Source organism: Babylonia areolata, chromosome 32 (assembly GCF_041734735.1).
Source record: "Babylonia areolata isolate BAREFJ2019XMU chromosome 32, ASM4173473v1, whole genome shotgun sequence".
NCBI classification, from domain to species: Eukaryota; Metazoa; Mollusca; class Gastropoda; order Neogastropoda; family Buccinidae; genus Babylonia; species Babylonia areolata.
This window is the reverse complement of record NC_134907.1, coordinates 20,724,181-20,743,348: the sequence shown is the minus strand read 5'-3', so window position 1 is coordinate 20,743,348 and position 19,168 is coordinate 20,724,181. Positions and strand designations below refer to the sequence as shown.

Here is a 19,168-nt window from a genome sequence, read left to right as displayed (position 1 = left end):
TCTCTCTCATCTATCTATCTATCTATATATATATATATCTGTACATACATACACACATATATGTATGGTGCCTTTGTACATTATCACAAGTATACCTCCAAGTCTCTGTATGTGTGTGAGAGAGAGAGAGGGAGTGTGTGAGTGCAAGTGTGTGTGAGTGAGAGTGTCATGTGTCTGTGTGTGAGACTGCTGTGCCTGTGTGTGTGTGTGTATGTTCTTCAGTTTAACGTCTTATTACATATTGTGATTTTAGTCATATATGTGTGGTGTCGGTGTACATTATCACATGTATACCGCCGTCCGTGCGTGAGTGTGTGCGCATGCATGCACACAAATGCGCATGCATGAGTTTGTGAGTGTGCGCTTGTGTGAGTGTGAATGTGTGTATGACTGTGTGTGTGTGTATCAGTAGCACATCTTTGGCACCGATTACTGTCCTGTTTCCTAACTGTGGGGTCTGCAGGCATAATCACACCTGTACATGTGAGAGCGAGTCTCGATTCTTCCTTCAAAAGTCCGTCAGCAAGAATCTTCCCTACCCTTCTCTAAGAACTGGCCACACACAGACTGGGCACTGGCTTACCTGTGGTCAGGACGCACGCAGGGCTTAGGACACTTGTAGCGGAGACACGACAACAGCAGAGGTACTGTCACATAGTCGTTGATTTTGGACAGACATCCGAACATACTGCAACACACAGACACACAAGTCACTGATTTTGGACAGACGGCCGAACATATACAACACACAGACACACACAGACAAATAGTCATTGATTTTTGACAGACAGCCAAATATACTGCACACACATGCACATATTGTCTGCAAATCTGCAAGGCAGCAAAAGCGTGTGTATAAGTTATAATTATAAAACAATAAGTTTCTTCTTCATACATTCAATCATGCTTTGTGTATATAACAATCCTGCTCTTCTCCCCCTCCACTACCCCCACCCCCTTCCCCCTCCAGTCTGCAGTATACTTTTTGAAGGAAGAGTGCAAACTTCATTCTTCCCAATCAGGGGAAGATAATTTGGAATTCTATCAAATAAAATACAAAATTAATATAAAAAAAAAAAAACATTTTGGAAAAAAGAAAAAAATTCAGTCTTATGGGTGGAAATGGAGCTAAAATATTGGCAACTGTACTAGACACAACAATCAACTGCATGTGTTTTGTTTCCTCCACTATCATGTAGTTTTGAGCAGTAACACTATACATAAACACTCACATGCACCCACGCACACACACACCCCACCCAAACACCCACAAACACCATCATACAATATTACAACACAAAAGCTCACTGTTATTAGTGTTAACAATATTTCCGCTTGAAGCTTTCATGTGGAGGGTTTCATAGAAATGAAAACCCCAGAATGAAGGTTTCAAGCTAAAATATTGGGATTTTTCTATACCCACGTCTAACGAGACCCCACCCCCTTCCTGTTGATGTACCTTGTAGCATGTAACCACCATGATTACCACAATCACTTCAGTTCATAAACAACATTACTTTTGTTTTCTATCACATTTTTGAATTGCTATTGTTGATGTTTTGCGGAAAATCAAAACAAAATTCTAGCCACCTCTTCTGTATCGAACACCCTGGCAGCCATGTTGACACCCTCAACAGCTTTTCGCTTTACAAAACGAGAAGAAGAAAAAAAAATTAAAAAATCGAAACAGACAAAACTTGCTGAGATATTGCTTCAAACACACATACAGGCAGTCGCTATTTGCAATGAAGCAAGCTTATGCAAATGAGTGGCTGGACTGCTGAAAATGCTGTTACCCCTAAACCAGCCGATACATCCACAGTCGGAGGTGAAAGGCTTGAGGACAGTGAGGAAGTTGTGTATAAAACAACACCACTCCCCTAACCCCCCCCCCCCCCCCGCCCCCTCAACCCCCGCACCACTCTCCCCAAACTGCCTGTAGTGAACTACTGACCTGGTAGCCCTAAAACGCTCGAGGAGGACAGTGAGGAAGTTGTGTGTGAAACAACCCCACTCACCTTCCCTCCCCCTAACCCCCACCATCACCACTCCCCTCCCTGAACTGTCTGCAGTGCACTACAGACCAGATGGCGCTGAAACACTTGAGGAGGACAGTGACAAATTTGTGTCTGCAACAACCCCTAACCCCCTGCCCACCAAAACAGCCTTGCAGCACAGCACTGGGCAATACTGACCCCGTAGCACTGAAACACTCAAGGAGTACAGTGAGAAAGTTGTGTCTAAAACAACCCCACTCCCCTACACCCTCCCCTTACACCCCCCCCACACCCAGCTGCCTTGCAGCGCAGTGAACTACTGACCCGGTAGCGCTGAACCTCTTGAGGTGGACGGTGAGGATGTTGGGGAGAGCCTCGTAGTGCAGGGACCGCTCGGCCTCCACGTAGCGGCAGCACGGCTCGCAGAAGTACTTGTTGTCGTCACGGAGACGCTCCACGTCCGTGAAGGCCCGCATCAGCCGCAGCAGGCTGGAGTCCCTCTCCTCGTCAGAACCTGTGGCGCCACCATCAGTCAGTCAGTCATTAGTCATGGGGAGGTGGCAGGGTGGGGGAGGTGGTGATCACACATTCAATCGTTACTGGGTAATCCTATAACCCATACTCAATCGTTATTGGGGGGAATCCCATACTCAATAGTTATTCCCTCAATTGTTATTCCCCATACTCAATCGTTATTGGGGGGAATCCCACGCTCAATCGTTATTCCCTCAATTGTTATTCCCCATACTCAATCGTTATCGCTGTTGGGGGAATCCCATACTCAATCCGAGTCCAGACACATGTAAACAACAAACAAGTCACCAGACTCACAGTCAACACCCACGTAAAACAACAAACACAGTCACCTGACTCACAGTCAACACCCACGTAAAACAACAAACAAGTCACCTGACTCACAGTCAACACCCACGTAAAACAACAAACAAGTCACCTGACTCGGAGTCAACACCCACGTAAAACAACAAACACGTCACCTGACTCACAGTCAACACCCACGTAAAACAACAAACATGTCACCTGACTCACAGTCAACACCCACATAAAACAACAAACAAGTCACCTGACTCACAGTCAACACCCACGTAAAACAACAAACACATCACCTGACTCAGAGTCAACACCCACGTAAAACAACAAACGCATCACCTGACTCAGGAGTCAACACCCACGTAAAACAACAAACGCGTCACCTGACTCACAGTCAACACCCACGTAAAACAACAAACAAGTCACCTGACTCACAGTCAACACCCACGTAAAACAACAAAGTCACCTGACTCACAGTCAACACCCACGTAAAACAACAAACAAGTCACCTGACTCACGGTCAACACCCACGTAAAACAACAAATAAGTCACCTGACTCACAGTCAACACCCACGTAAAACAACAAACAAGTCACCTGACTCACAGTCAACACCCACGTAAAACAACAAAGTCACCTGACTCACAGTCAACACCCACGTAAAACAACAAACAAGTCACCTGACTCACAGTCAACACCCACGTAAAACAACAAATAAGTCACCTGACTTGGCGTCAACACCCACGTAAAACAACAAACAAGTCACCTGACTCGGCGTCAACACCCACGTAAAACAACAAACAAGTCACCTGACTCGGCGTCAACACCCACGTAAAACAACAAACGCGTCACCAGACTCACAGTCAACACCCACGTAAAACAACAAACACGTCACCTGACTCAGGAGTCAACACCCATGTAAAACAACAAACAAGTCACCTGACTCACAGTCAACACCCACGTAAAACAACAAACAAGTCACCTGACTCACAGTCAACACCCACGTAAAACAACAAATAAGTCACCTGACTTGGCGTCAACACCCACGTAAAACAACAAACGCATCACCTGACTCACAGTCAACACCCACGTAAAACAACAAACGCGTCACCTGACTCAGGAGTCAACACCCACATAAAACAACAAACGCGTCACCTGACTCAGGAGTCAACACCCATGTAAAACAACAAACAAGTCACCTGACTCACAGTCAACACCCACGTAAAACAACAAACAAGTCACCTGATTCACAGTCAACACCCACGTAAAACAACAAATAAGTCTCCTGACTCACAGTCAACACCCACGTAAAACAACAAACACGTCACCTGACTCACGGTCAACACCCACGTAAAACAACAAACACATCACCTGACTCACAGTCAACACCCACATAAAACAACAAACAAGTCACCTGACTCGGAGTCAACACCCACGTAAAACAACAAACGCGTCACCTGACTCGGAGTCAACACCCACGTAAAACAACAAACAAGTCACCTGACTCGGAGTCAACACCCACGTAAAACAACAAACACGTCACCTGACTCGGAGTCAACACCCACGTAAAACAACAAACGCGTCACCTGACTCAGGAGTCAACACCCACGTAAAACAACAAACACATCACCTGACTCAGGAGTCAACACCCACGTAAAACAACAAACAAGTCACCTGAATCAGGAGTCAACACCCACGTAAAACAACAAACAAGTCACCTGACTCGGAGTCGCTGCCAGGCCCATCACGGGCGGCGAGGGGAACGCTGACATCCTGGAAGCTCTCCTTACGCTCCGAGCGGCGCTCGCACTCCATGCACTTTGTGCGCATCACCATGGTCCCCTGGAACAGCTTCTCCATGATGTTGAACCGCTGGGCCCGCTGCCGTGCCAGGCGGCTGGCCGCAAACCGTGCGCTGACCGACTTCTCTGGGCTGTCGCACACCGTGTCACACTTCTCCACCTGTTGACGGGGGTGAGGGGTGGAGGTGTGGGTGGTGGGGTGTCAGTGTTAAAAAAACTGTTTTATTCAGACATGTATGCATATACAACATACTTAGATATGTGCACACCATCTGCGCACACACAGACACACACACACACACATTCACAGCACACACACACACACACACACAATCATACACACATTCACAACATACACACACACAAGCACAAAATCCGGCTCTTTAGTTGGCCGAGCAGCGTCTAGCGTCTTGGGTCAAAAAATTTTTAATGCCAGACTTTCCCACCGCACTCTGTACTGACCGGCACATTCGCCGCGGTATTTCTGGCCCCGCACGCCAAACTGGGACACTGCCTTCTTTGTTTCACTCAGCCCCGCGGCCCCCGCCCCACTTTTCCCACCTTTTCACAGCATCCACACATTTCCTGCAGCGATTACAGAAAGCTGAATTATTGCAATTCCTGGTTGTATTATTGGAGTGCAGTTTGATTTGATTTACACAATTTCATTATTTTATCAACATCATCGTTTCATTTTTTTTTTTTTTTTACCTTAAAAATCTTCGTCTTTCTCGTGGAATGAAGGGCACGGCAGTGCCATAAGCCGACAGACACTCACCCCGCTCTCCATCCCCCTGCTGCTCACACTCACCATGCTACAGTCATTTAAACGTTTGTTGTGCTGCCAAGAAAAATCGCACAACTCAAAAGGTAAGCTAATCTGCATGCAGGCATGCTATATGTTCTGTGTGTATTTACGATGTTATTGTGCTAAACGCCTGTTTTCTTAGAGAGGGATTTAAACTTAACGATTTTTGCGATCATGTTTCTGCTTATCCTTCTCTTCTCTTTCTTCATTTATGTTTCAACCGTTGCCACAACAACCGCTATGTAAGAAAACATATTGTGTTTGGAGTCAATGGAAAGCTTATTTTGTGTTCTTTTTAGAAAACCACTTCTTTAGTCGTTATTTCCGATCCATCCGAGGAGATGATGCGCGAAAGAAACAAAGCAGATTTACCGCCGAACAAGCGTACAGCGAGTGCCGCTGGCGCGGCCTGTTTGTCAGCCGCGTTTATTTATATCCATGCCCTACTTCCTGGGTTCACGAACTTTCGCAGGGCCAACTAAAGTGCCAGCACTGAACACCCGTGACACACACTCCACTCACCTTCACACAGACAGATTTCAGAGGCACAGAGGTGAAGGATGACTTGGTGCCCAGGCTGACCTCATCTTCATCAGAGTCCTGTTCGTTGTTCTTGTTCACCTCCTCAACATCATTATCGCTGAAATTCATCCGTCTGCAAGTGGCCGCTGTGCCTGTGGGCAGTCAGAGATCCATACTCAACTGTGGGTGGAGTGATGGCCTGGAGGTAACGCATCCGCCCAGGAAGCAAGAAAATCTGAGTGCACTGGTTTGAATCCCGGCAGAGTCGCCAGTATTTTCTCCCCCTCCACTAGACCTTGAGTGGTGGTCTGGGCGCTAGTCATTCGGATGAGACGATAACCGAGGTCCCATAAGCAGCAAGCACTTAGCATACGTTAAAGAACCCACAGCAACAAAAGGGTAGAAAAATCCACTTTGGTAGGAAAGCAAATTTGAAATTTAAAAAACTGCAGGCAGGAAAATGTGTATAAATATGTGCATGCAACTGATTTTTGCCCATGACCTTCAGGGCTCAGCCAACAGATCTGTAAAGTCCACTCGTCGTATTGATTTTAGTATTTTCCGAAAAAGACCACTTGGGCGAATGAACATAGTGAAAGCCCTGTACACTGAGAGTAAAACACACAAGCTTTTTATGTATTGAGTATAATTTCAAAATGTAATGTTTAAGATGAGAAAGATCAGTTTAAAGCAAATTAAGTCCCCAAGCATTAATTACAGAGTAATTTCCCTTGTTTACTATATGCGCCAAAATGTTTGCAAAATAAATAAAACTTCCATGCTTAGCAAAAGAAGTTCCTGTTTGAACAAAAAATGATAATAATGACTGCTCTTGTTGTTGGGTCAGAATATCAGATCAAAGTGCCAAGTTTAGAGAATACAAAAAATCTAAATATAACAGTAAATGCAGTTTGCATATAATTAGGCTTCATTTTTTATTTTTTTGTGCCCATCCCAGAGGTGTAATATTGTTTTAAACAAGATGACTAGAAAGAACTGAATTTTTCCTATCTTTATGCCTAATTTGGTGTCAACTGACAAAGTATTTGCAGAGAAAATGTCAATGTTAAAGTTTACCACAGACACACACACACAGACACATACACACAGACAACCGAACACCGGGTTAAAACATACTCTGTTTACACAAGTGAGTCAAAAAGCAAAAATTTGATCCTACACCATCTACAAGTCACACCCATGCTGAAAGAATGAAGCAGAGCGAGAAAGAAACACGCCCATATCTACCCACACACAGCCGCACTCCAAAACAACAATACAGCACATGACAAACGAAAAAAACATCAACCTTTCAAAGCCTTCAAAGCGGCCGAAGCGGAAATGGTGGGCGTGTTGCACAGGTGATCACACTTCTCCAATTTGATCATCAGTTTGGACGGAGGCTGCTGCGGTTGCGGGTTTCCCAGCATGCTCGGAGAAACACTGCTGCCCCTGGAGACAGGGGAGGTCAGTCCCCCCGACTGCTTGGAGGCCAACATCTTCTCCAGTCGGGACTTGACCGGCGACGACACCCCTTTGCTGAGGCGGAGGCCGTCAAACCCATCCTCGACAGTGGTGGATGGCGGCACCACGCGGTCAGGGGAGGCAACCTGGGGGGCATCACCATCCATGGAGTCTGCATCTTCAATCTGTGTGTGTGAGGGGGGTATTCCTGAGGAGGAGGAGGATGCCTGGCTGCTGGCGCCCCCTACGTGGAAGGTGTCGTGTGGCGAGCCCAGCCCCTCCACAGGCCACACCTGGGCACAGATGGGAGCCTTGTGGCCGCGGCCTGCCCCCCCCTCCTCCACCACGCCCCCCTGCTCCACGTCCCCTTCCCTGGGGCTGACAGTCGGGAACTCGTCGGGTCGTGCCGGGGAGGACGAAGGGGTCATGACCCCGATCTGCTTCTGCTGCTGCGGCGACATGCTGACGGCAGCGTTGGGGCGGAGGACGGTGCCAGGTTTCCGTGGCGACCGGCGAGGTTCCGGTGACTGGTTTGTTGGCGGTGATTCCGGCGACACGGGAAAGGACATCGGGGTGGGGTTGTTGATGCTGCCGTGCTGGGTGTGAACGACGCGTCCTCTCATCCCCAGGCGTCGACACTGCCCGCCTTTCCTGCTGAGCATGGACAGAATGGTGGGCTGCGATTTGTCCAGCTTTTCCGAGTGATCCCCGTTCATCATGGCACAATCTGTCGACTTCTTCTCTGTGGACTTTGAGTCACTTACGTCCTTGGACGTCTCTGCTTTGGGCAGAGTGCAGGCCCTCTTTTCCTTCGCACAGTCCTGTTGGGCGATGTAGTCAACCAGTCGTTTACTGGTCACTCTCTGTCGCACTGACCTTCGAACGTACGTTTTCGGGGAGCCGGGGTTTTGACCTGCCACTGAAGGCCCGACATCGGGGCAGCCCGTGGACTGGGGTTTCTTGCTCATGCCGTCAACTTCGTCAAACTCTTCTTCCGTCTTTGCCACTTTCCTCAACCTGGTGTGGCGGAACTTGCGTTTTTTGACGTCTGGAACGGGTTCCGAGTTTTTCTCCTCTTTGCAGCCACCCACTAGAGTTTCCTGGGCGGTTGGCTGACCGGCGGTGTGGCTGGAACGTTTCAGATGGACCGAACCTGAGCACTCCAACCAGGACGCACTGTCTCTGCTCTCCGAGGGCTTTGTTCCTGCTCCAGGCTGGGACTGGTCAAAGTTGAGGGCCGCCACGGCCGACTTCCCGCGACGCAGTCTGGCCTTCCCAGCCGCCAGGAACTTCTCCATGACAGAGTGGCAGCCCTGAAAACCGACATACCAGTCAATGAAGGGACACCGAGTCGATAAACCCCAGGTCCCCTGTGCAGCATGCACTTAGCGCAGGTAAAGAACTCACAGCTGGCAACAAAAGGGTCGTCCCTGGCAAATTTCTGAAGAAAAAAATCCACATCCACAGGAAAACAAATTCTTAAAAAATTCAAATATATTCCTTAAATATATATGTCTAAAAGACATTAAGAAAAATAAAACAGTAACAATGGATACTTGTATAGTGCTTCATCTGAAGTTCTGCTCCAGGTGCATTACAGAACATTGATATAAAAAATACTGCGATACATTTTACAAAAACACATCAAATTGTACCTAGTAAACTATACACAAGCATAATCACAAAGCAAACAGACATCGATACATTCATACATACATACCTATTCACCCCTACTGCCCCCCAACCACCAAACCACCCCCTTACACACACTCACATGTGCATGCACACATGCACACACACACAAACATATCCACTCAGGCCATATTATTTCAAATCCAGCTCATCCTACCCCACCTCCCCCGTAGCCCCCACACCCCCTCCCAACACACACTTCTTTCTTTCTTTCCTCTTTTCCCCCATCTAATATCACGCTTAGTGAACAGACATAAAATTGACGAACAACAACAACAACAACAACAAATTTGCGAAGAAGGGAAAAGAGAGAAAAAAAGTTGTTCTTTAAATCCCCACTCCCCCAAGCAGTACCGGTCTCTGGTGGGGATCGTGCAGGGATGCAGTGTGTGGCCCAGGATTCTTCAGCAGGGATGGCTGAACGGCCAGGATGACGGCGTAGTCCGAGTGCAGCTGGCGCTCTGAGTCCTCCAGGTAGCAGAGGAGGCAGCGAAGCACCTCTTGGGCGTCGTGCTGCATGTTGCCTTCAAACATCGGGTTGAACTCCCTGTTGGGAATGGAGAGGAGGAGAATAATGATGATGATGATGCTAATGATGATGATAACAGTAAAAATAATAAATAATAATAATGATGATGATTAATGATAAAAAAATTAAAATGCTGCTGCTGCTGATAATGATGATGATGATGATAACGTACACTTAGTCAGCGCTTTTTTCTTCTTTTTTTGAAACAGAACTCTAAGCGCTTTTCATGTACAAAAACTCATTTACTGTAAATGATGAAATAATAATGACAATAAGATAACGATGATAATAATAATAATAAAACTGATGATGATGAAAATAATGATAATAATAATGATGATGATAATAATAATAATGAACATTTATTCTTTGCTTTTTTTTTTCAAATAGAGCTCAAAGTGCTTAACATGTCTTTCAAGCAGTATACACACAATAACTACAGCACAATACTTTCAAAGTAAGCCTATTCAACACTATCCACCACAAAATAGCAACACCACAACACTTTCAAAGTATGCCTGTTAACAGCTAACATAAATGCATGCTTTATCAAATAAAACAAAGCAGAATAATGAAATAAAATAAAATCAACAAAAAACACAACACAACACCATACCTTATAACGTCCAGAACCTTGTCTGGCTTCACTGCCATGCTGGTGACATCTGCACTGGCAAACTCTGAGAACATCTCCTCTCTTCTCTCCATCTTCTTGTACATCTGTAAGAGCCGACAGGTGCAACAGCAGAGTGGTTAAAAGCGTCAGACTTTTCAATCTGAGGGTGCTGGGTTTGAATCCCTGTCACAGCACCTGGTGGGTAAAGGGTGGACATTTTTTCCAATCTCCCAGGTGAAAATATGTGCAGACCTCTGAGTACCTGAACCCCCCTTCGTGTGTATACGTAAACAGAAGATCAAATACGCATGTTAAAGATCCCATAATCATGTCAGCGTTAAGTGGGTTACGGAAACAAGAACATACCCAACATGCACACCCCCGAAAACAGAGTATGGCTGCCTACATCATGGCAGGGTAAATAAACAAAATGGTCACACACAAAAAACGTTACGCGTTTGTATGACTATGAGTATATGTGTGCATGACTGAAACCTGACTGAATGACACAGGAAACGAATGATGAGCACCCAATGGCAGCAGTCAGTCAACTCTACTCAGGTACTGAAGTAGGCAGCATGTTGTTCAAATGACTCCATGTTTGTAAAGAGCTTACAGCTTAGTCTTCAACCAGGGAGAGGCGATATATAAGTATCATCAGGTCAACTCATTTCAAGATGGGCGTATACATACATGTATGACTTTTTGTCCCTGCCAGTTAGGCAGCCATACTCTGCTTCAGGTGGTGGGTGCATGCTGGTTGTGTTGATTTACACGTTCCACCAAACACTGACATGGGTTACAGGATCTTCAGACCTGACACCCTGATACTAAATTTGTGACTGACGTTTTCATCATTTGAGAGCAGCAAACAGTGCCTGAGAGTAGCAGCATCAACACTCACCAAAACAAAAACTCTCATCAGCTAAGTATGCACTACTTTAGGCCAATTATCTCCCTTTCATGCAAAGTCCACACAAAGTATCAACCTTTGTTTTCATTTCTGACACAGACACTTGAGAAATATGGAAACACACACACACACACACACACACATTCAAAATCACACAGAAGTTAGAGTGCACAAATCAGCACACACACACAGACACACACACACACACACACACACACACACAGTGGCATTCAAATTTACACAAGTTAGGCTGCACAAATCTGCACATACACACTTTTTTTCTCACTCTCAAAAGCCAGCCACCACACACAGCAAGGCAAGCAGACCTACACACACAGTACACACCTTGAACATGTTCTTCACCAGGTCCCATGCCAAGACTGGGTCAGTTTTCACCTGAAAGCACAAAATCCTTTTTCACCGACAATGAACCACACACACAGAACATCAAATACGCACATTAAAGATCCTGTAATTCATGTCAGCCTTCGGTGGGCTATGGAAACAAGAACATTCCCAGCATACATCCCCCCTCCCTCTCCCTCTCCCCCCCAAGAAAACTGAGTATGGCTTCCTACATAAATTGGCAAAATGGTCATACACGCAAGATGTTACATGTCTGTATTAGTGTGAATGTGTGTGTGACACAGGCAACCAATGATGAGCGCCGAACGGCAGCTGTCAGACGGCTCTACCCAGGTAGGCAGCCTGTCGTGCAAATGACTCCAGAGTTTGTAAAGCGCTTACAGACTGGTCTCTGACTGAGGATTGGCGCTATATAAAAATCTATGTGTTTGTAAAGTGCTTAGAGCTTTGTCTCCGACCGAGGGTAGGCACTATATAAGTATCTATGTGTTTGTAAAGTGATTAGAGCTTTGTCTCCGACCGAGGGTAGGCACTATATAAGTATCTATGTGTTTGTAAAGTGATTAGAGCTTGGTCTCCGACCGAGGACAGGCACTATATAAGTATCTATGTGTTTGTAAAGTGCTTAGAGCTTTGTCTCCGACCGAGGGTAGGCACTATATAAGTATCTATGTGTTTGTAAAGTGCTTAGAGCTTTGTCTCCAACCGAGGGTAGGCACTATAGAAGTATCTATGTGTTTGTAAAGTGCTTAGAGCTTTGTCTCCGACCGAGGGTAGGCACTATGTAAGTATCTATGTTATCTATGTGTTTGTAAAGTGCTTAGAGCTTTGTCTCCAACCGAGGGTAGGCACTATAGAAGTATCTATGTGTTTGTAAAGTGCTTAGAGCTTTGTCTCCGACCGAGGGTAGGCACTATGTAAGTATCTATGTTATCTATGTGTTTGTAAAGTGCTTAGAGCTTTGTCTCCGACCGAGGGTAGGCACTACATATGTATCCACATTATCATCAAGAATTGCACACTGACGCCATGAAGCAAACTGACAAATGACACAGATCCACAAGACAAAGTGACCCTGTGACTGACACCTGTCGCTCAGAGTGGGCTCGGTAAGACTGTGTTATATTGTGTGTAGGAATTCCTAACTCTCCCAGTATGCCAGAACACAGATTTTTACATCTTGTCACCAGTCATTGTTTGTGATAGATGGTACTGCATTACAACAGATTTCTGTGTGTGTGTGTGTGTGTGAAATTTCGGCTGCTCTCCCTAAGGAGAGCGTGTCATTATACAGTACACTGAAAGCACCACCCTTTTGTGTGTGTGTATGTGTTTCATGCCTGCAGTTTTGTTTGTTTTCCTATCAAAGTGGATTTTTCTACAGTTTTGCCAGGGACAACCCTTTAGTTGCCGTAGGTTTCTTTCACACGCGCTAAGTGCATGCTGCACACGGGACCTAGTGGAGGGTGAGAAAATAGGATTTGAACCAGCACGCTCAGATTCTCTCTCTTCCTATGCAGATGCGTTACCACTAAGCCAACTCTCCATTCAGTGAATCAAAGAATCACGTGCACAAATGTGGACCTGTCCGTTCTTACAACACTGAAAGCCACGATTTTTTTTTTTTTTTAATTAACAAACAAGGTTGCTACCTCCATTCCAACATTGTTTGAAAGCTGGTTCTGATACCCAGCTTATTTCAACACTGTGCTGAACGCTTCACATGACTTTTTATGTGCTGTGTTAGTTTACAGGAAATTAAATGCTCTATGAAATGCCTTGTAGAGATTAACCAGTAAGAAATGATTTAAAATCTTATTCTTAAAATTCTCTCGACTTTTTCACTGCTTTCTACTGACATTAGCCAGCAAAAATAATCTATCATTATCATCACTGTCACTGGCTTGCCCAGAATGGTTAAGACGCGTATCGACCAATACAGTGGCCACAAAGGTCTTGGTTCGAATCTCGCTCTCGCCCTTTCTCCCAAGTTTGACTGGAAAATCAAACTAAGCAACTCATGATTCTACACAATGACACATCAATCACAGAGGTCTGGGTTCAAATCTTGCTCTCGCCCTTTCTCCTAGGTTTGACTGGAAAATCAAACTAAGCATCTCAGATGATCCCACACAATGACACATCAGTCACGGCCTTACCTCTTCAGAGCTCTGCACAACATCCGAGGATTTGATTTTCTCCAGGTACACAATGTGTCGATACAGCTCTTCCAGGCCTTCCAAGAAACACGGCGTGTAGCGCAACACCTCCAACACGCTGTTCAGAAAACACGTGTTGCCTGTAGGGAATAAAAAGGAGAAAAGAGTGTTTTGTTACACGCAACTACTGCTCTCTCTTTCTCCCTCTCTCTCTCTTTCTCCCTCATCCTCCCTGCCTTTTCCTTTCCCTGGTACCCTTTTTCCCACCATACGTTCTCTCTCCCATAAGCTGCAGTGTGACAAACTGACAACTCAGCTAGCTCTCTAGAGCTCTTTTCTTGTTTCGTTTCCTAACAATTCCAATTCTCATGTGGATGAAAAACTGCAGTTCTTGCCTGTCGCTAGTTTGATGGGTCATTTCCAACATCATATCTGTCCACATCACTTTCCAACTACCATTCTGCATTATTTAGGCTTTTACATGTGATACTTATGATGAGTGTGTATAGTCTGTGATGATGTATGTGTGTGTGTGTGTGTGTGTGTGTGTGTACATAAATTTGTGCTTGAATGTTTGGCTGGCTGACTATAAAGGGTTATGCATGCATTTAAGTTCTTCGTTTTAGTGTTTTAAATGCATGTTTTAAATGTCTGTATATACACTGTACAGTGTAGATTGAGCATTTTTATATGGAAAGGCGCTTTATAAATTATCATTATCATTATTATTATTCTTGTACTCTTCGTTCCTTCAGTGTAAAACTCTTGAAACCTCCCAAACGTAAAACAACGACAGCAAGGGCAGTGGATTTAGTTTTAGTTTCACTGCACCAGAAAAAACACAGGACTGAAGCCCATATGGAGAGACACACCCATATGAAGAGACAAGAACATCAATCCCACAACAAAGCTGAAGCTCCTGCATGCACTGATTCTCTCTATTTTCTTGTACATCTGTGAGTCCTGGACTCTTACAGCAGAGCTTCAGAGAAGGACCCAAGCAGTGGAAATAAGATGCTTCACAAGTTCAGGAGACTCCTTGGCATCTCCTATAAAGACCAAACAACAAGTGCGGAATAAATATAAAAAACCAAACAAACATGAGACAGCACATTGGCTGGTATGAAGACCTGACCACAGTGAAAAAAAAAAGAGAAAAACTGATGGTATGGCCTGGTGACAAGATCCGACAGGCTTTCCAAGACCACCCTTCAGGGAACAGTGAAGAGGAAAAGGACAAGGCAGACAGTGAAAGAAGTGGGCAGGCAACATCACTGAGTGGACAGACAGGAGCTTCGCCCAAAACCCAGGCCCTATCCCACGACCGCCAGAAATGGAGAATGCTGCTGATGAGTTCAGCAGTGCAGTGCCCCCATGACCAAACCAGGTTTCATGACCAGTGACAGTGAGGTCCACCATCACCAAGCACACCTTTTGGCACAAGCCAAATGGCCAAAATGAGTGAGCACTGGCTTTGCATCCAATAAACAGGCATGCCTACCCCTAAATTTGCTTTTCAAAAACAACACATTAGAATCAGGGACAGGGTGTCACTTTCAGGAACATCTCAGCAAACATACAACAGTCCTCTGACAGCCAGAAGCAATGGTTGTAAACATGGAAACATGCCTTCATTTTAAAAAGGTTGTCCGCGTTCAAAAAGTTGGTGCTTACCCCCATGGGCATTGGTCTTACCAAAGTTACTTCGCCAGTGACGGAAATCAAGCAGACGTTCACAAAATGGCTTCAGTACTGTTTGGACAGTTCCAGCTTCTCACAAAGTGGCTTCGGTAATATTCAGCAGCATTTCCTTAAGTCTTAACAAAGTGTCTTTGGCAATGGTTGGAAAGTCATCTAATGGTACACTTGTACCCACTAGATACTTCAGTAAAAAAACGTTACGGTCAGATTTTTTTTTCCGGGACATTCAGCAAATATCCGTATTTCCAGGGCACCTTTTCCATTTTATCAGTTTTCCAGAACAAATACTGGCCCTCAGTAATGGTAGGCATGCCTGCTTAAACCAAGCAGCAGCAAAAAACAGGAGACACAACAAAACAAAACAAAAATAGTACCCAAGTTTTCCATGGAGGCAACAGGAGGAACAACAGGGCCATCACTGGGCAGATCACTCTCAGTCAGGTCAATCACAGGGGGAGAGCAATCTGTCACCTCCTCCTCACTTCTGGAACAATCATTCACAACTGTTTAACACTTTAAAAAGATCAACTATTCGCAGTTTTGCAATTACACAAATGAAGTGAAACTAAAACTACAAACTATGTGCAACTATAAAAGTAAGTGACTCAAGTGAAATTTAGGTCTACAAAAACACACTAATAGTGGCAATACAATGGAAAAAACAACAACAAAAAAACGATGCAAGTTATAATTCTCAGACTTGTGGTTCTAATAATTTTGAACAATGAATATTAACATTGCTTAAGAAATATTGCTTTTGTTTCATTTAAAAAATTACCCAAATCTCTGATTCCACCTGCTGTGACACTTTCAAAATATCTTTTTTAAAGGGGAAAATAAATGTCTAAGACTGATAAGAAAAAAATATAAACTTGTATACTACAAGCGTATTCTACTATTCCTAGCTATCAATATAAAAAATGTATGTTTGCTCTCTCTCTCTCTCTCTCTCTCTCTCTGTGAGTCCACCTCCACCCTATCTCTATCTTTGTGAAGTTTCTTGCAAAAGTAGACTACAATGCAACATTACACAACCACAATAGTTATGACATTTGTGTGCAAATTAAATATATGAATTATCAAACTTAAAAAAGCATATAATACTGATAACTGAATAACAGAATCTAGGCACTAAGTAATATCACACTAGATATGAATACAGAATATGTGATGTAAAGAAATTTCAAACTATTCAAAAAACAAACTAAAAATACAACAAACTTTCTTTTAAAATTTAATAAAAACTATAAGCACATTATAATAAATGATCACAGTAACATGCAAGGAAAAGAAGCCAGAATTTCAGTCCCAGTTCTCACAAACAGCAGCACTGACAAAAACTGAAGACCGTTTGGAATAACAAAAACATGGCACTCAGCTCAAAAATTAGAGTGATGGTGTGATGTGATCCTTGGTCATCTCAACAGTCCTGTATGGTGTATGCCTATGGTTCATGGACTTTTGACAGCTGACATAGAAAAGAGGATACAATAGTAACACTAACAGAAATGAGATGCGTCCAAAAACTCCTAGGCATCTACTACTGTGTATAGATTATATCACCAAAGAGGAAGAGAGCAATGCGACCCTGTGAAGATATACTTCAAGTAGTGAGATGATGCAAACTGAAGTGGTATGGGCAAGTCCTATGATGAAGTCATGAACAGGGTTTGCTGAGACAATCCTGAAAGGCACTCTGAAAGGAAGGAGAGGCAAGCAGAAAATAAGATGTGAGGATAACTCTGAAAGGAAAGAGAGGCAAGGAGAAAATAAGATGTGAGGATAACTCTGAAAGGAAAGAGAGGCAAGGAGAAAATAAGATGTGAGGATAACTGAAGGAGAGGCAAGCAGAAAATAAGATGTGAGGATAACATCCCAGAATATGATTAAGCATGAAACTGATTGACGCACTTGGTCAAACTCAAAGAACAGGGAAGGATGGAGAGTGCCTACTGCTTGGTCATTTATGGCACACACCCACAATCACAGACAATGGGATAGACACGACTAAATGATCAATTTCAAATCACAGTAAATAAGACACTGTCACACAAAAAGATCAATTCCAATTCCATGAGAATCAATATGAAAGTGAAACAAATGAAGATAAATCGACACGCACAGTGTCGCAGACATGCATACCAACAATTTTTTTTTTAATGAATTTAAGGAAAAAAAGTCTATTCACTTGATAGGCAGTCCTTGAGGAACTGTTGCATCCGACTTCAGTGGTGGTGGCTCTGAATCCTCAGCAAGGGGAGTGCTGTCCTCTTTTTTTGACTTGAGAGACAGGCGCGATCGTTTGCGAGGCGGGTCTTCGTCAGCCACAACCATGATGGAGATTCTCTCACAGCTGATTCCAGGTTCAACGCTAGTCTAGCTCTCTGAAAACAGTCGCTGTCTCTGGGCCTTTGCCCAGTTAGTCTGTCAAACAAACAAACAACAACAAAATGAACATCATCTGTTTCTCTGTTTAGTGAAATGTCAGTTGTGAACAAAATTTTTTTTTAATCAAATGCATACTAGCAACTCTCTCTCTCCCTCTCTTTTTTTGTCAGTGTCACACACACACACACACACACACACACACACAAATATGACAAATACACACATAATACAGTGACAAATATATGTACACAAATGAACTGAAACACACAGAGACACACTTTGACAAATAAACAATCACACACAAAATTTACCTAACAAACACACATTATAATTCATAATGCTACTTTTAGTTAGCTAAGAGGACCATTTCACATATTTTTAAAGTCCAAACATGTAGTTCAAATGACATAACTGATAACACATTTTACACATAAACAATGATTCCTCATTCACAAAATCACTCTTAATTCCAAATGATAAGAAATGATCTCTGACATTGACAATTCAATTTGATGATTAAAATCATTTTAGTTTGATTTTAAAGTAACTGTTATACAAAATGTATTCAAAACTCACAAGCTGCTGTTACTAATAACAAATAAATTATTCTTGGTTCTTCTGCGTAGCAAGAATGTGGACAACCAAAGAATCTGGACAAAAGCCCCAAAAAGGGTTGATCTCCAACAAAATATTAAAATTTTAATATATATATATTTTTTAAACGGTTTGTCAATTTCAGTTAACTTAAAAGTTCAAAAAATCAATTTTGATAAGTTCAACTTTAATAAACAAAATACAGAATAGCGGATGACTTGAATACAAAAAAATCATTAAACGTTCATTCAAATGTGTCACATAATTAATCATAATGTTAATGATAACGAAAAAATCACACTGTGGTTTGCCCGATAAAGAGCGGATCATAAATAATGGAGACGAGGAAATTGATCACTTCTGACGTTTAGTTGATTTACTCCACCCCCGATCAATCGATGTATATATCCAAATACGTTTCGATATTCTTTTGCTGATTCCCCGAAGCCCATTCTTTTCAACGAACACCCAGTTCAATATATTTTGGTATTAAATCTGAAAATTACGCACGTGTATCGGACACATGTACATCATGCTAGTTTGCGACTACAGCAACAGTGACAGATGTGACAAGGAGCGGAGTTCGAATAGATCGGCAAGGCCACGCATCCCGCCACTTGCGCGTAATCCATTTCTAGACTTACCGGTGTCCGTTATCTCCTTTTGCACCTTGTGCTAAGTGGGTAGATGCGAATACAATGTCAGCAACATGCAATTATACGCTTTTTGCAACCAGATCGCTGAGAATTCCAAGCGATAGTTTAGCGCTTGTTGATTCTTGATGTGCCGGA

The 19,168-nt window shown here is 43.7% G+C and overlaps 1 protein-coding gene and 1 long non-coding RNA gene across 3 annotated transcripts in view; one reads left to right on the top strand and one right to left on the bottom strand.

The window, feature by feature from the left end:
- LOC143276508 (uncharacterized) overlaps nucleotides 1-600 on the top strand; it is a 17,022-nt gene extending 16,422 nt beyond the window's left edge. The window contains exon 4 of the long non-coding RNA XR_013053587.1: nucleotides 464-600. This is a non-coding gene — a long non-coding RNA (uncharacterized LOC143276508). The remainder of the gene's footprint in view (nucleotides 1-463) is intronic.
- LOC143276507 (uncharacterized) overlaps nucleotides 1-19,168 on the bottom strand; it is a 24,145-nt gene extending 4,977 nt beyond the window's left edge. Inside the window, exons 1-12 of one of the 2 annotated variants that reach the window (XM_076581046.1) lie at nucleotides 19,022-19,168; nucleotides 17,584-17,819; nucleotides 15,770-15,876; nucleotides 13,695-13,834; nucleotides 11,515-11,565; nucleotides 10,257-10,360; nucleotides 9,466-9,658; nucleotides 7,265-8,732; nucleotides 5,956-6,107; nucleotides 4,542-4,785; nucleotides 2,322-2,511; nucleotides 584-688 (exon numbers count right to left, since the gene is read on the bottom strand). In XM_076581046.1, coding sequence (XP_076437161.1) covers nucleotides 584-688; nucleotides 2,322-2,511; nucleotides 4,542-4,785; nucleotides 5,956-6,107; nucleotides 7,265-8,732; nucleotides 9,466-9,658; nucleotides 10,257-10,360; nucleotides 11,515-11,565; nucleotides 13,695-13,834; nucleotides 15,770-15,876; nucleotides 17,584-17,729 — 2,900 coding nt within the window. In that variant the 5' untranslated portion in view covers nucleotides 17,730-17,819; nucleotides 19,022-19,168. Of the gene's footprint in view, nucleotides 1-583; nucleotides 689-2,321; nucleotides 2,512-4,541; nucleotides 4,786-5,955; nucleotides 6,108-7,264; nucleotides 8,733-9,465; nucleotides 9,659-10,256; nucleotides 10,361-11,514; nucleotides 11,566-13,694; nucleotides 13,835-15,769; nucleotides 15,880-17,583; nucleotides 17,820-19,021 lie in introns of both variants that reach the window. The other variant, XM_076581045.1, reaches the window with a different exon arrangement.